This window comes from Poecilia reticulata, linkage group LG20 (assembly GCF_000633615.1).
Source record: "Poecilia reticulata strain Guanapo linkage group LG20, Guppy_female_1.0+MT, whole genome shotgun sequence".
NCBI classification, from domain to species: domain Eukaryota; kingdom Metazoa; phylum Chordata; class Actinopteri; order Cyprinodontiformes; family Poeciliidae; genus Poecilia; species Poecilia reticulata.
Window position 1 is genome coordinate 776,279 of NC_024350.1, and position 17,684 is coordinate 793,962.

The window sequence follows — 17,684 nt, forward strand, 5'->3', positions numbered from 1 at the left end:
TTAGGTTTGAAGTAATCCAGTTATGATGTCGATAATGTAAATATAATTATAAAAATTGTGACTTTAAAAATAATTCGCAGGCAAGGTTATCAGTAAGGACGAGAGAGAGCAGGATGAGCTGTTCCTCCTTCAGGAACAGCTTGGGTATAATCTGTTCCGAACCTCGGATTCTTCCAGAATCCGAGGTTCGACTATCCAACGAACCCTCCTCTCCAGGACCCCTGAATAGACCTTACCAGGGAGGCTTAAGAGTGTGACCCCYCTGTAATTGGAGCACACCCTCCGGTCCCCATATTGACTATCCATATTTATATGTATAGGGAAATATTCAGTTGATCTGAGTCTTTAGCATTGTTTGGTCCAGCATTGAATTTCTATAAGTTAAAGTTAAATATCTGGGTTTGAGCCCATCAGAACCACAACCTCGAGGTTCTCCATTGCTGTGTGTTGCTGCAAACATCAGTGGAGAGTTAACCACAGCTTCTGATTGCTCACGTCTTGCCCAGAAAAGAGAGGAACAGAGCGTATAATGGAAAAGCTCACTACCTGGGGTAGAATTAAGGCACACATTAACAAGTCGTGCTCTAGCAACTTGCCAGTGGAAAAGCACCCTAAAGTGGAGGTCTACAACCCTGGTCCTACCTACCTACCATTTTCTGAGTAAAGTTTATTCCAAAACTCCCTTTCAGCAGTGAGATGTTTGAGGGGTTCAGCCCCAAGTTGCCCCATAGCATCTCTATATTAGAGCAAGATATGGTTGACACAGACAAAACATTTTATTTATGAATTCTCAGCAAATCCTGAATAAAAGCATGAGTATGTTTAGTTACTGTAATGTCACAAGATCCAGTTTTATTTCTGCCTTTGTTGTTTCACACTTGTGAACTTTTTTTTACAGTGACTCTTTTCAAACCTCTGGAATCTCTTTCTGAAGGCCTCAAAAACCTCTCTGGATCTCACTGTAAACAGTGCATCAAACTATCATCATGTGTTTTAGACTGCGTTCACACTGCAGCCTGAAGTGACCCAATTCCGATTTTTTGTTAAATTTTATTTATTTATTTTTGCCGGGGTCGTTCACACTGCCGCACATATGCGACCTGTACGTGTTCTGCAGTGTGAACGGGCAAACGACCTGAAAGTGTCCCGCATGTGCAGTAGAGGGCGCAATAACGGCATCGTTCTCAGTGTCCTGCCCATAGACACATAGACGCCTCATGGAGCAGGTCGGCCCATTGCTGCGATACGTCTCAGCGACCGCCATATTGAATGTGGCTTTTCTGCCAGTAAGCTAGTAAATGGACCAAACTTCAGAAAGTGCCGTTCTACAAAGTATTTTAAGTTAATACCTGTCATTGACACATTTCCTCACACATTAATATATTTGGTAATCAGAGAAAGCACTAAAGACAATGTTTCTAACTTTTGATATGATTATTTAATTGTTTTGGGGCATTTCTGAATAAAGAGCACAATGTTTTTATTTGATAGAAATTATTCTGATAAATAGTTTTTATATTGACATTAACAGACACTTTTACAGTGTTTTATTAAAGAACAGATTTACATAATTCCATAATTTAATGTACATTTAACGTTTCAAGAAAAAAAATTTTTCTTGTATTTATTTTTTTATACATTGAGAAATGACTTGATCAGTCATTTTGAATAATGTCAACTTTGTATTAAAAGTGTCATAATTTATCGAATGACGCTTTATGACAACAGTCATAAATATTCATGAAGACTTATTCATGTTTATGACGGTGTCATGTCAGTCTTATTCACACCCCTTCAAATAAAGTGTTACCAATAATTCTAACAGAGTAAATTATTTTTATTTCATTACATAAGCTGTATTAATACACTAACACTTCAGATTGAGATCTTTAAAAATACACAAAAAGTGAAAGAATAAAACATTTATTCATTATACTGGGAACACTGGTCACAGGCTTCAGTCTGCTGGTCACACTGGGAGAACTCAATGACTTCTGAGACGTCCTGGTTCACAGGCTAAAGCCAAGTATAAAAGAGAAATTATCCAAAAGTGAAATAGAAAATACATACACGTTTCCTTCATATTCAGAAAAAGACATTTTCAGCACTTTGGGCTCTGACTCGTAGCATCTTTATAGCTAAACACCGACATGGTGAAGCTGAGCTGGAAACAGACTGAAGACCAGCAGCTCCAGCTCTGATCCTGACTGATCTTTACTCACTAAATCCTCTGGTTTTTAATGAACTTCTCCTCTAACAGCAGTTTTTCCATCAGTTCTCATTAGAAAACAGTATGAAAACGTTAGCTGCTACGCTAACAATCAGCGATTACTTCGGGCCAATTTAGTTACATAGGAAATATTTCTTGGTTGTTTAGAAGCGAATTTCTGGCTGCAAAGTCAAGTAATTCTGATCTTTCATCCTTACCTGTGGAAGGTAATGCCAATGAATCCAGTTTGTTTCGTAAAACGGTTGAAACACACAGCAAAGGACTTAAGGAGCTCCGATCGCCCTGCTGCCACATAGAAGATGGCCGTGACGTAACATGCGACTCAGCGCTCCATGAGGCGTGTACGTATTCATGTCTATGGTTCTACCAAACGCCATAAAAAGAAGAAGTCGGGGTGCTGTGGTGGCACGGGGGCAAAGCACAACCCATGTATTGAGGCTTTAGTCCTCATGCCGGTGGTCGCAGGTTCAACTGCCGGCCTGGTGACATTTGCCGCATGTCTTCCCCATCTCTCATCCCATCTCCTTCCTGTCAAAATACTTTCAAATAAAGGCCACTAGAGACAACAAAACCTTTAAAAAAAAGTGCTCAGTGTTTGCAGAAGTAGCTGTTGTCTGACCGCTGCCAGCATATTAACAACTTAATCCTCATTATAGTCGGTCAGGTTTGTTATTCTTCCTGCTTGCACGTATCAGGACAAAGAACAGTGACTTTTGTCGAGGTCACATTTGAAGAGTATACGTATCAGGTACCCAAGTGGCCTGGGTCGCATTCGAAAAGAATTTGACCTGTGTTGTTCAGACTGTAAAGAAAAGATCAGATAGATTTCGCATTACGTCAAAAACATTTGAATTAGGTCACTTCAAGCTGTTTTGTGAACGCAGCCTTAGTTTTCTTTTTTTAACTATATTGCTTGAATTTCTCAGTGATATAAATTTTAGACTGTTCCCATTTTTTATATGATTACATGCAACTAACCAGTGGATTTTATGAGAACTCCAACTCTGTGACATCATGTAACAACTAAAAAGAATGATCAAAAGTGAGGTGCAAACAGCAGTAAGGTATAACCTGGCTGGCTCCTTTGTTGGTGCCCATCTGCAGACTGATGGTGGTCTGGTCATACGGTTTATCAGTGTGGGTCTTTGGGTCATACAGATGTCTTCTGGTTCCATACGCTGTCATTCCAGCCTGACTGGCACACTTGTTTGTCCCCATCTGAGGATAAAACAGAAACATGGCCTCTCAAACTCACATCTCTAGATTAAACATGGAGATTTAGTTTAGAAATAAAAGAGATGTCTGTCTCAGCAAAGACTGAAAATGTATAGCCTGAAACTGTTACCTGCAGCCCAATGACACATTGCCCAGCCTTGATCTTCTCTTCATCAAACTGCCGTGCTTGTTTGTCTGCATATTTTACCCCAATATCAATCTTTGTGTCCATGCCTTTTGTCTTTGCCTGATAGACCCAACAGAACAGAGCCAGGACTAATTCCTCATGAGTTCAATCATTCACCAGCAAAATTCTGCTCAGAACAAAGAATCCATTAGCAATGCGTCTGAACTTACCATGCTGGCCAGTGCAAGCAGTGTGGTCTGTACTTGAGTCATGTTTCCATTTTCAAACAGGTCATTGGCCTCAAAGATATCAGTAGGCTTCAGGCCGTAGGTCAGGATTGCTTTGATGAAATTCCCAAGGTTTTCAAGCTGCAGAAATCAACATAGAGGGAAAAAACAACCAAACAAAAAACCAAACACTTGTTTTAATGTTTTGGCAAGAAACAGAAGACATTCAGGTAGAGATTAGAGATGAGTCTTACCTTGTGCCAGTTCAGCTGGGAGTGGTTAATTTTCTTAACTGTGCCAGGTTGCAGCTTATTTATTAACCTGAATGGAACAAGACAGACTTGAAAATACCATCTATTTTTTTGAGGTTCTGTAGTCACACTGAGTGACAACAGGTTCATTCACACACATGCCCATCACTTCAGAGAACATAACAATAGCATTCAGCTCCAGATAAGCCCAGCTGATTGGATTTTTTTCACAATCAGCCTCCAGCAGCAGGGCTAGTATGTTGTAGATCCTCTGTATGGTGGAATACCTGAACATGCTGCAGTCAGGGGTCACACATGTTAAAAGTTAACTTCAAGAAGGAATAATAATCACTTACAGATTGGCACCTCTAATGGTGACAGCAAGTTGGAGGAGCTAGTAGCTCTGTTATTAGAGCTATTCTAGTAACAGAGCTACTGGAGTAGCTTTTTGTTTCTTTTTTTAGACTGGATCATCACGTCTTTGGTTGAAGTGCTGCATGTTTAGACAGTTATTTCCATGGTTTTGGATGCTCTGCAGCTGGAAGGATTTTGTAAAACAAAATGTTGGACACTGATAGTGCATAACCATAGGAACACGGTCAAATATTAAAAATAGTAAAGAAGCTGGTCCTCGACCAGATTGTTTCGGCCCCAGGCCCAGTGCCTGACTATTTACCTGGGGATCTCAACACCAGCGTGCTAATCCCAAATAATCAATCTACAGTCCAAGACAGCCATGATATTCCAAACCACTCATGGTCAGGCAATTTCTTAATACTTTTTAATATTGCATTGGTGGCAACGGTGGGATCCAGACCTCCTTTGTTGGACAAACAAGTGACAATGATATTGGTCGGTATGATATTCGATCATACCGACCAATATCTGTTTTAGATATTGATGATCAACTTTTCACTTCTGCTATGGCCAGACGATATCAGTAGGCCACTTGTATTAGGGAAGGGAGGAATTCCTTCCCTAATACATAACAATCAAACTGGATTCATACAACAATGTCAAACACAGGACAATATAAAAAAATCACTTCATGTTATAGATCACATACAAAAAAAAATTGAAAGCCATTATAATCAGCATAGATGTGGAAAAAGCATTCAATTCAGTTGATTGGAATTTTCTTTTCAGCGTTTTGCATAAATTTGGACTACATGATGGAATAATAAAAACAATACAGGCGCTATGCAATAATTCTACAGCCAGGATAAAAGTTAATGGACGTTTATCTGACAGAATAACTTTAGAAACTATTATCAATATATATTTGGCAGGGTGTGCATGTCACCATTACTTTTCACACTATACTTAGAACCATTAGCCCAATCGCTAAGACAAAATAAGGATATTAAAGGAATAGATATTCAAGGGACGGAGCACAAATTGGCTTGTTATGCAGACGATATATTAATTTATGTAGAACAACCAACCTACTCCCTTCCAATCTTGATACAATTATTCAAACAATTTGGTAAATTATCAGGGTACAAAATTAATATTAACAAAACTCAGTTGCTGTCTTACAATTAACTCCACCACAGGAAATACAAAACAAAAACCCCTTAGCTTAGTACACTGACCAGCTCAAATATCTTGACATTAGCATATCAAAAGACCTCTAAAAACTATTTGATTGTAATTATGTTCCAATACAAAAAATTAAAGAGGATATCACAAGATGGAATCTTACTCCCTGTCTAACTTTTAGCTCTCATTTGACTCCATTAAAATGAACATACTGCCCAAACTGCTATATTTATTTCAGATTTCAATAAATTGAAATTAACTAAAAGGTTTTTAATGAATAGGACAAACTATTATCAAGGTATATTTGGCAGGTAAAAGACCCAGAATTGTATATACGGTCTTACAATAGGGCTGCACAGTGGTGCAGTTGGTAGAGCTGTTGCCTTGCAGCAAGAAGGTTCTGGGTTTGATTCCCAGCCCTGGGTCTTTCTGCATGGAGTTTGCATGTTCTCCCTGTGCATGGTGGGTTTTCTCCAGGTTCTCCAGTTTCCTCCCACAGTCCAAAAACATGACTGTCAGGTTAATTGGTCTATCTAAATTCTCCCTAGGTGTGAGCCTGTGTATGGTTGTGTGTCCTGTGTGTCTCTGTGTTGCCCTGCGACAGACTGGCGACCTGTCCAGGGTGACCCCGCCTCACGCCTGGAACGCTAGCTGGAGAGGCACCAGCAACCCTCCTGACCCCATTAGGGGACAAGGTGTTAGAAAATGGAAAAAGAAGGGATTATCAATGGGGGTTAGGAGGTAACCCCCCCTCTCCCTTAGATATTATTATTTAGCAGCACAAGAAAGAACACTGATATACTGGCGACCCAAAATATAATGCTCAATGAAAAAATATTGAAACAAAGGCGGCACCCAATCTTGTCCAGGCAGCTCTAGCTCATAACAAATCTACAAAATTTCTTAAATAATATAGATAATTGGTGGATGAAAACAACCCTTTGAGCACAGATGTCAAACTCCAGTCCTGGAGGGCCGCTGTCCTGCAACTTTTAGATGTGCCTCTGCTGAACCACCTGAATAGAATAATTAGGTAATTAGTAGGCCTGTCACGATAACAAATTTTGCTGGATGATGCACTGTCTAAAAAATTATTGCGATAAACGATAACATTGTTTTACGACTTTTTGACACAGATTTTATGGAAATTATGTAATAATGCATGCGATTTCCTGGCATAGATAGATACACTTTATTTTCAAAAGAACACGTAACACTGGAACTGATAAACTAAATAAACAAAACGACCAAAAACAAAAATAAAATGGATTCTCAGTCTCCATTAACAAAAAACGTACTTGAATACGTTTTTTTTTTTTCAAACTTATTCAAGTACGTTTGAAAAGGGTTTCACTACACTGGCAAGAATTTGGATGGAAAATCCTGGTAAGGTTCTTGATCACACCTACTTAGAAATGCCACTATAATGGAAATCCTTCTACTTATTGGAGAAAATGTAGAAATTAAAATGCAAACTATTAAGTCTTCTGGGACTGCCCGATTATAAAAGATTATTGGAAAGAGATAAATAGTGCCTTACAAGATATTTTCAAACAGAACAGAGCTCAAGCTTATGTATTTTGGCATAATACCTCAAGAAGAAGTTTCAAAAGGAAACAAATATCTGATGACTATTTTATTAATAGCAAGTAAAAAGAACATTACAAGAAAATGGTTATCACAGGACAAACCAACTTTAGACGACTGGGAGCTAATTTAAACACCTACTCTGTCAGAATTGGTGTGTTGGTTGTCTTTTTTTATTTTGTCGCTGAACCAAAGCACACCAAATTTCACATCACATCTACATAAGGTTGTCAAAGTCAAGCAAAAATAACCCTAATCTGTGAAATCAGTGCACCCACTAGTTCAAGGTTGAACTTATAATACCAAATGGGCTACATGCCACGGACTTCCATTTTAGCACTTCCGCATTTTTATGCCACATAGAATGGTTCCAGTTCACAGCAACATTATGTTAACAGTGGCTCCTCAGTCCTGCAGGACTATTAATGATGCTTATATAATTATTCAGACCTCCTGAAACGCTCCAACAACAACAAAGGATTTAAGCTGGATGTGTCAAAACTTCACAATAACTTTAAGTTATTGTAAGTTAATAAATCGTTTGTATTCATCATAATGCCTCATATGTCTGACGTAGGTAACAGGGACAAGCTTACAAAGATGCTATGTAAACGATCTGTGCATTGTGCAATCTACATATCTATGCTATATGTTTCAGAGTTAACAACACTGAAGTTACTGAGTAAAGAGTGAACTAAAATACTACTTAGAAAATGCATGTTAAAATCTGAATACTCTTATTAAAGTGTGCAGCTGAAATTAATTTAAACTACTAGCAGGCAAAGCACCGTGTTCGCCTAATATCTGCACCAACAGTAATACATACAATGATGCATATAAGAGGCATTAGTTTATAAAAGTCGAGGCAAACCTAAATTTACCATTTTAAAAACAAAATGCAGTCAAACTCATTTTCTAAGCAGAATCTCAGAGGAAAAAAAGAGAAATTACGTCTCTGTAACGCAAGAACAGATTATAGCAGCCAAGTGGAAAAATTCACTCTAACGTGGATTATAACTATGAAACATCAAAGGTAGATGTCATATTTTCGGGATTCGGGAAATACGTGATTTGTACCATTTGTTCTGTGGGTTTTTTATGTGGGTCGGAGCCACTGAAACGGCTGTAAAGCGAAGAAGGTTTTGGACCTTAATCTGACTGACTACCTGTGTGGTTCTGATCGGGCTGAAGCGTTGCTGCTCTCGGTTGTTCTTAAATTACCTGCTCGGTATCGCTTCGACTGCATGTTAAATGTATTTTATATAATTGTCACATAAAAAAAAGCTAAGGAGTTGCTTTAAAATAATTTCATACTCCGTATAACACAAACGCATCAACACACGTATTGACTCACCTTGTGCGAATCGCTGCCTCTGTTCTCAGCCTGTTCCCGTAGCAGTGGATTTCCTCTGGCATTATTTTCCTCCAACAAATTATTCCAGTGAACGAAGCATACAGCTCACTTTTAACCTCCATCTTCTATTTCTGACACCTGATCTTCAATATCCTCAAGCTTTGAAATAGCTTGAGGATATTTCAAAGCACCGGGTTAGCCACTACAGCTAACCGGGTGTTAGCTGTAGTGGCTAAGTTTTGGCTACAGTCCGCTGCCGCCTTGATATCAGCAGGAAAATGAAAAAAACTAAGCACTGGATGGTACCGGCTAATTACTGGACACAACAGCACACCACAAAACTTGGTTGTTGTACCAGTAGCTCACAGATATTTTAAGTTTTGCGTCTTTTTCATGGTACAGATCTTGCAGCTTTGGGTAAAAACAATAGGAGCAAGCAGGACCCGGAACCAATCTATGTGGCATAAATTCAAACGGAAATACGTCACCACCTCTCGTGGCATATACCCCATTGCTACATCAACACATGATCTTGATCTAGCTATCAGAAATTCTAATTTCTCCAAGTGCCCACCTGCTGCCTAGATACACACCATCCCTCACAGTAATTAAAGTGAAGAACAAAAACTGTCCCAGTAAACCAGAAACCTGACACTGTGGATTCTTCTGGAAACAAAGTGATGGCTGTCACTGATAAAAACTGAAGTTCTTTATTTTTTGTTGTTTTATGTTTATCTATTGCTTTCTCTTTCTTCTCCTTCCAAATTAATTTCTGTTTTGTGTATCTCTCTTTTATACAGTAACCTCTGACACCACTGAGCAGCGATACTGCAGAACTGGACATCGATGCTTTAACTTGACTATAATTACGCTGTTGCAGAGGTTATGGTGTGTTGCTCTTCAATCAGGCTTCCCTGATTTTAGGAAGTCATGCGTTTTAAGAACATTGGCACCAGTAACAGCATCTCAACATAGATTAAGTGGAATTTGAGAGAGGGGTCCAGTTTAATTGACCGGCTTAAAAGCAATCGGTGATGCATCTGTGAACAAACAAACCTCAAACACAAAGATTACACTCACAGCATCAGGGTAGGGGGAATTTTACTTCCACAAGTCAACACACATTTTTAGTCTGAATGCAGCATTTCATGTCTTATGTTCTCAAACTTTTAGTATTTGTGCTTACATTTTCAGACTGAAAACAGGTCTTTTTGGAAAGGCAAAGATGACTTGCGAAAGAATGACTTGGTCTTACCTCTACTCACATCTGATTTGCACAGAGGAAGAACAGAAAAGGCTCTATACTTTATCAATAACATCTACTTTCTGTTTGGTCAGTATGATTTGCCACATACAAATCGCTTTAGAGTCAGAGGCTGCACTTAATCTGACAGTCAGATGAGTGATTTCTACCTAATCAGATGATTTGCAAAATCAAAGCATCCTTCTGTGTAGATATAGTGAAGATCTGCAGGGAGCTTAGATGAGTCCCCATGTTCTGCCTACAGTCTGCCATAAAAACTCTCACAAACAAAACTTACTCGCAAAGGATGACTCCATCCTTCAAACCTTTCTGGAAGTTTTCTCCTATGGCCATCCCTGTTACGTCCTCGATCCAGAAGCGCAGCTCCTCCTCCTTCTGGGGGTCATATTTTTGAGCAATCTAAAAAAATGAAAATATTTTCAAAACTTCTGCAAGACTTCTTTTTAGCAAAATGAAGTTGAAAGGTATTGCTAATGTAGTTATGGAAGAATGTCAGTCTTCAGGAAGCCCATTGGTGATTTCACTTAAACCTATCATTTCTCTCATTTGTGAGAGAACTGGGAGATATGACAAAATATATCAGATTTTTCTTTGACAGTTAAATTCTCATCACAATTTTATCATGATTTTTCTTCATTAATGAAAAACTAAACATAATCCACAAAAATGTAGTACAAAAGCACTTTCTGCCACAATGGACATTTACAAAATATGTTCCTATTTTTAAGATTTGAAGTACTCTGTATCTCAATCTGTTATGTATAACTTAACACTATTAATGATCTGTTCAAAACTAATTGGTAGTATTAGTGCTTCATTTGAACTCCCTTAAAGGGAATTCTACTGTTTTGAAATCATGAATTCTGGCAACTGTTTGCTTGGATCTAGAAAGTTATGAAAAGGTTTGACCAACTTGAACCAACAAAATCTATGTTGGACAGGTAATCACCAAATAATAACATAAAGCATAAACTTTTAAACATACTAGCCACTTATGAACTGTTTAATATGATGTAAGATGATATAGATCTGGCCCTTTATGTAAGTATTTCTGCTTCTGCCCTTTAAAACTCTGCCCGTGAAACTCAAGAGTCAAGGGTACTTTTAATAAAAACACAAAAATATGATTATAATATACAACAGTTTTAAAGTTATGAGTCATAAATACAATTTTCATAAATTATGATGGAAAGAGAAATGTGGGTAATCATATTACGTAGTGCATCACGTGTTACAATGGTACCAGCTTATCAAAATAACAATAATCAAAATGCCAAAAAGGTTGTTTTTTTCTATGTCTTTTTTGTATTTATTTATTTTACAAAAAGACTTCTTATTGTACAATTAAACAATGGAGAAGTGAAGCACAAGGCAGGGGTAATGGAGGTACTGGAGCAGGTGCCAGAGGTCTGGGTGAGTGCCAAGCTAAACAGTTTGTTGTACCGGGGCATGAGCTCTCCACGGGTCTGAATACCTTTTCCTAAAAGGTAGAGTAGCACTTTTTGTCCCATAGATAGAGCACAATGTAGAAGCAGAGAGGAAGAAGAGGAGACACACCTGGCCGCAGTATGGGCTACGCTAAGTAAATAAGAAGCGATCCCGCACTTTATACACATAAAACATTTTAAAGCAGAAATACAATTTGATTTAGTATTTCAATATTTGAACGCCTAAGTACTGTGTTCAGGTGTCGGAACACCAACAAAGTTTGATTTACAAATTAAGCATTGGGTAGCATAGTTCACTGGCTACTGAATACAGTGAGAACACTTTTAGGATTCACACTGGATAGACTCGGTTCGATTGGGGACTAAAATTGCAACATTTGTTACATTTTCAGAACTGTAGTTCGCATTCACACTGCACTGTGTCAAATGACTAAAACTAACTGAAAAACCTGTTCCCCCCATCACCTGTGGTGGCGCTACTGGAGAAATTGACACAAAACCTCTGAAGAAAACCAGAGCAATTTCCTTCTTCACAAAAAGTAAACACAAATGGAGCGGTGTCAGATTTTAGCAGCTGTAGGATTTGTTCATTGATATACATGACTTTTTTGGACATCGATCTTTAAATGTGCCAGCTGGCTGCTAACAATGACATTTTTCTTTGAAATATTTGCATAACTATCATGAGCCAAGGTATGCTGTCAGAACATCATGACTGGAGTCCATCTCCTCTTTTCTCTGAGTTATTTGTAACTCACACACACCCAAAAAAATGTGTGCTATATACTGACAAATCCCTTCCACTGTGTAATAAATGGATTAGCAGCTCACTAAAACACCTGCAGTGGAGTTAGTTCCTGTGTAGTTTATACTTTCTGAGTAGAAAACGTTCTAGTAAACAAAGAAACTGTCTCAATGCAGACACTAGTGGAGAATTCAACTTCTAGTGATCTCCAGGCTTTTTCTGCACCAATTCTTTTTGTTGAGACTCTAAAACAGGGGCGTCAAACTCCGGTCCTCAAGGGCCACTGTCCTGCAGTTTTTAGATGTGCCACAGGTACAAAACACTGAATAAAATGGCTTAATTACCTCCTTCTTGTGTAGATCAGTTCTCCAGAGCCGTGCTAGTGACCTAATTATTCTATTCAGCTGGTGCAGCAGAGTCACATCTAAAAGTTGCAGGGCAGTGGCCCTCCAGGACTGGAGTTTGGTTTGACATCTGTGCTCTAAAATGATGATCTAACACAGTTTTATTTGCCTTTTAAATCATTAGATGCTGAAGAAGCTTCAACACTACTGGCCCACAGGGCTCTAAACTCAGGAGTTATTAGGGGCAGGCTCAGGCCCGGTGGCAGGGGCAGGCACAGGCCCGGTGGCAGGGGCAGGCACAGGCCCGGTGGCAGGGGCAGGCACAGGCCCGGTGGCAGGGGCAGGCATCGGGGGGTATTGCCCATTACAGAATCAGCCATTTATTACACTGTACCTTTTTCTTCTTCTTGAGTAATCTTATTACTACTCTTACTTGAGTAGTAGATTGAGTTTGCATTTAAAGAAATAGACTTCAGAGACTGGAAACATTACATTCTTAGATTTCTGCAATGTATGAGCTAATGTTTATGCAAGTTTGAGCATAAGTGCTCAACATTTTATACATGTCATCCTTATCATTTATGTTGTATTAATAAACATGGTTATTTTATTTGAAAGGTTTGTTTATATTAAAATAAAAGCTCGTTTACTCTGCCCCCCAAATTAAGAAAAGGTCCCCCCTGCTAAATTCTTCTGGAGCCGGGGCTGGGTGGGCTATATGGATTTCAAATTTTATCATGATATTTTGTAGTACTATCATGATATTAATAAAAGTCGGGGCTAACCCTAACCCCAGAAGGAAAGCCTGGGTTACAGTACAATAAATGCCTATTTCTAGTCACAGATAAAAAAATATCACAAGAAAGTAAAATATTTTATCATTTATTTACTCATTTCAAAAAGTGAAACTCATATTCTAGATTCTTTACACGTGAAGTAAAATATCTTAAGTTTGATTTATTGTAATTTTGATGATTATGGCTAACAGAGGATGAAAACCCAAAAACCAGTCTTAGAAAATTGAAACACTACAGAAGATTAATAAAAATGTTATTTTGAACAGATATGTCAGACTTTTGAAAACTATGAGTTTCTTTGTTCTCAATACTTGATTGGGGCTTCTTCTGCATGAATTACTACATCAGTGCAGCACAGCAGAGAGAAGATCATCCAGTGGTTCTACTGAGGTGTTCTGGAGGCCCATGTTGTTATAGGGTTAAAGGTCAGGCCAGTTTTCTGGCTAATCAAGCAGAAAACTTGATTAGCCAGCTTCTTCATTGAACCAGCTTCTCCGTTGCTGGTTTATCTTTTCCTACCACACATTTTCCATTCACTTAACTTTTTATGAAGATGCTTTATTTTTATTTACCATGTTTTTTATTTTGTGACACATTTCCCTCTATGTTAAATTAATTTACAAAATGCTTTTTGAAATGACTGACCACAATTATTGAACTTATAATGAAATTCTGCATTTTCATAAAATAGTTCATCTCGTCTTCTGAGACAGTCTGAAAAGCTGTAAACAGCATTATAAGAGATGCAATAAGCAACGTAGCATACATCAGATGTGTGAATGATGTAATCATCCGACTGTTAATAGCAGCAATCAACATTATTAGCAGAAATAGAGGGCCTTAAAACCAAATTTCGCTTAGGGCCCCATCGAGGCTTGGGCCGGCCCTGATCAGGGTGAAATCAGTAGATCACAGTAGAGCCCAGCTGCTCCTCAAAAACCTTCCTGTGTGACGCAGTGCTTCCAGTAGGAAGGTTTCAGGTTCGGATTCTTTTTTCTTTTTTTTAAGCGCAAAAGTGGAACATCTCGGAGAAAAGTCAACTTTCCATCTCCCTCCGTCCTTCTGTCGGCCTCGGACCATCCAGCCTGTTAAAGCTGTTCTCAAGCACCGCTTGTGGTCACGATGGAAACTTCAACTGGTTGGAACTGGAGACAGAAACTCGTGGAGTTCGAGAAACTTCGGAGAGTTTGGGTTTGTCCCCGCTACAAACTTCAGAAGACTGTTTTTCTAACTCCTTGTACAACAGAGTTACTAAGCAAGCAAATTAAAGTTTTTAACAAGCGACTGTCGAAGAAAGGAAGTACTTACTTTGCTTTTAACTTCAGCAGACAGGCCGTAGGCAGGTCCTTTATTAAAATAGGCCATTTTCTGCTCCTAATCCCAAATACAGAAGCGGAAAGAACTGAAGAAAATCTGCGGTCCAGCAGAGCAGCGGAAACAAAGCGGAGCTGCGGAGAGAAGAAGAAGAAGAACGTGGTGGGAACGAGCTGACGTCACAGGATCAAAGAGCTTCACCGCCTCAGCTTCTCCACGTTTTACATTAGAAATATAAGCATATAGTCAACACACCATAACGTATACACCATGCTCAAACTACATACAAAGAACAAACATAAAAAGTGAAAACCAAAAATGAAAACTTAGCAGGGCATATATATACAACACAAAAGTCCAGAAGAATACATTAAAATACAAATGTTTGTTTTATTTCAGCTGAAAATCATTTCGACTTCACAAAAATATATACAACAAATTTAACTCCTTCTTCCACTTTAAAGGGATGATATTTATGTTTAGCTAATATGTTAGACAAACAGTCATATGAGAACATTATTTATGCCGTAGTTTTTGTTATGACCATTAATAAAAACACCAAATGTAACATCTTGAATGGGTATATCTGTTAAACAGATAGACTGATGAGGATCCAACTAACAGGACTGTATAATCTCACAGATGATAAAAATCCATTCTCAGAATTTACACGCATCCATATCCATTTCAAACCTCTCAGAACGTCATTAGCTGGATAAATGTGGATTATAATTTTTAATTGCATTCTGTTTATTAAGGGTTAGGGTCCTTATTAAAGTCTCTTTATATTGAATATTTTTTATATTCCATTTTAAGTGGCAGAGTAATTGGATAAACAGCTACTTACACAGTTATTACATTTGAAAACATTTTGAATACAGAGTCAGGATTTGATATATTCCCAGGTTTTCCCTCAGATCCATATCTGAGGGAAAACCTGGGAATATATCAAATCCTGACTAATCATGGATTAAAGCAGATGAGGAAAGGCTTTACATTTTTTTTAGATTTTGCAGGGTGCAACATATTTGAAATGTATCACAAAACTCAGAATGTTGTAATATGTTTGCACCTGCATCCAATCATGCAAATGATTTTATACTATAATCTGGTTTCAGTATGAAATGGTGGTATTTATGTTTGAGCTGTACAGTGACCCTTTTCAAGTAAAGTTTATTACTATGAAAATGAACAGTAAGGCCACATGAACCAGGAAATGTATTTAAGGCCGTCCTCTTAACCGCAGCATAAAGTTAATCGATTTTAGGTTCAGCATCACGTTTTTTGCAAGTTTTGATGACATGAGGGATCAAATTCTTAATCCAACTGAATAAAGATTTACAGTCCTCTAAAAATGGGTTGTGTATAATTTGGAATCGAATATAATGTCAAGAATTCATGTCTCCAAAGCCAGACCTCTGGGTAAGCAAAGACAAAGACTGAGAAAGCCAAAGAAGCCATGTAGTTTCTTGAGGTTACATATTGATTTGCTCTTTATCAGCCACAGGAAGAGAACATCAATGTCATGACTGAATGTGAGAGCGACTCCATGAGCCTCTGTGGGGACAACATCATCCCACCAGAACAGTGAGAACCTTCCCTAATAAACTTTGGATTGCCAGCTGTGAAGAAGCTACTAAACAAGAAAAAAAGTCTTTAGTGTGAGATGCTGGGAGTTATTGAGTATACATAAGCAGCTCAAAGTCAAAATTGGAGACATAAAGGAGGTGCATAGGAAGAAGCTGGAGAGTAAGCTACAAAAGGACATTATCAGAAATGCGTAGTTAGGAATGAAGAAGCTCACAGGCTTCAACCAAAAAGAGGAAGTCTGGACAAAGCAAATAAGCTGAACACTTTAACAGAATGACTTCTGGAACAACCTCATCATTCTTCTCTCTTGATTCCAGCCTAATAGACATTCCACCCTCCTTTGACCTACAGCCTTCCTGTCAAACAGACTGGACTGTAGACTCAACAGGGAAACAAGGAAGGACAGAGCGGGCTGTACTTCTTGAGGAAGTTAGATCCTTCAAGGTTTGCAGCAAAATGCTGAATATCTTCTAGAAGTGTGTTTTCGAAAGTGTCATCATCTGTTGGGGCTGCAGAAGTAGAACCAGGGACTCAGATCATTTTAAATTGCATTTCTTGTTGAACAACAAACTGATGAAGAAGGCTGGTTCTGTGCTGGGGACGACTGTGGAATCACTGGTGCAAAGAAGGATTTGACATAAAATCAAGAACATTATGAAGCATTCTTTTAATGACACGGTCACAGAAAAACAGGGAGGTTTCTTCACATTCTCTGTTACAAATTCAATTCAAAAATATGTTATAGATTCCAGAGGGAAATTAAATGTAGCTTGTATTAATTCAAAACTCTTCAAAGAAAAATTGTGGATGGTGGAGGCTGCTGACAGGAAAGATCTCTTGTAATGGTCTGTATTAGAGAATTAGAAGAAGCCTTCGTGCAAAAAACAGGCTCAATTGTGTTAAGTGCAATAGAGAACTCATAGATCATGATCCTCAGTGATGCCTCACATTATGATAGATGGTAGAGATGGTTTGAATTTCCTCCTCTCTCTCTTACTACTTCAGGTCTTTGCTGCTCACAGTTATCACCATGTACAGTAACTCTGAAGAATCTTGGGATCCTTTTGGGATCAACACATAGTTCTCATGTGACGTCACACTTTCAGGAACTTTGCAGTTGACAGCAATCCTTGTAGGTACTGTAACTAACTGTCATGACAGTTGATAGGCAGGGCCGTGCAGAGACCACTAAAGGGGCAGGTGCTCAAAAAAAAAGGGCCCATCTAACCACATTCTAGGACAGAATATTAACAAAGCCTTTCAGCTTTCAGAGTTTAATAAACAATGATAAATTACAAAATTGTAAGATATACAATCAAAGCTAAGGAGAATCTCTATATAGAGCATAACACTATGCCTATGTAAGATATTTTATTAGTAATTTCTTTCTGCAAGTCTATTTTGTTATAGGAAAGTTTTGCAATATTCAAACCTGCAATTTAGCAAGATATGAAAATCAGAGCTGGACCACCAGACATATTTTGTCTTTACAGAATTACACTATTAAAAATATAAACAAGGGCACAATGCAACCTTTTAGTGACTGTAATCTATAAAACAGAGCTGCCTGTTTGCTGCAGTGGAGATGAAGACGGTCCATTCAGGAAAGCAGAGCTGCAGCAAACTTTAAGGTGGAACTGCAGAAAAAA

General features: G+C 38.4%; 1 protein-coding gene across 1 annotated transcript in view; it reads right to left on the reverse strand.

Moving 5' to 3' along the window:
* Positions 1-14,778, reverse strand: part of cnn3a (calponin 3, acidic a) — a 22,514-nt gene extending 7,736 nt beyond the window's left edge. Inside the window, exons 1-6 of the mRNA XM_008438243.2 lie at positions 14,440-14,778; positions 10,075-10,196; positions 4,054-4,120; positions 3,803-3,940; positions 3,576-3,692; positions 3,302-3,448 (exon numbers count right to left, since the gene is read on the reverse strand). Of these exons, the coding sequence (XP_008436465.1) occupies positions 3,302-3,448; positions 3,576-3,692; positions 3,803-3,940; positions 4,054-4,120; positions 10,075-10,196; positions 14,440-14,496 (648 nt within the window). The 5' untranslated portion in view covers positions 14,497-14,778. The remainder of the gene's footprint in view (positions 1-3,301; positions 3,449-3,575; positions 3,693-3,802; positions 3,941-4,053; positions 4,121-10,074; positions 10,197-14,439) is intronic.
* Between the last annotated feature and the right edge of the window lie 2,906 nt (positions 14,779-17,684).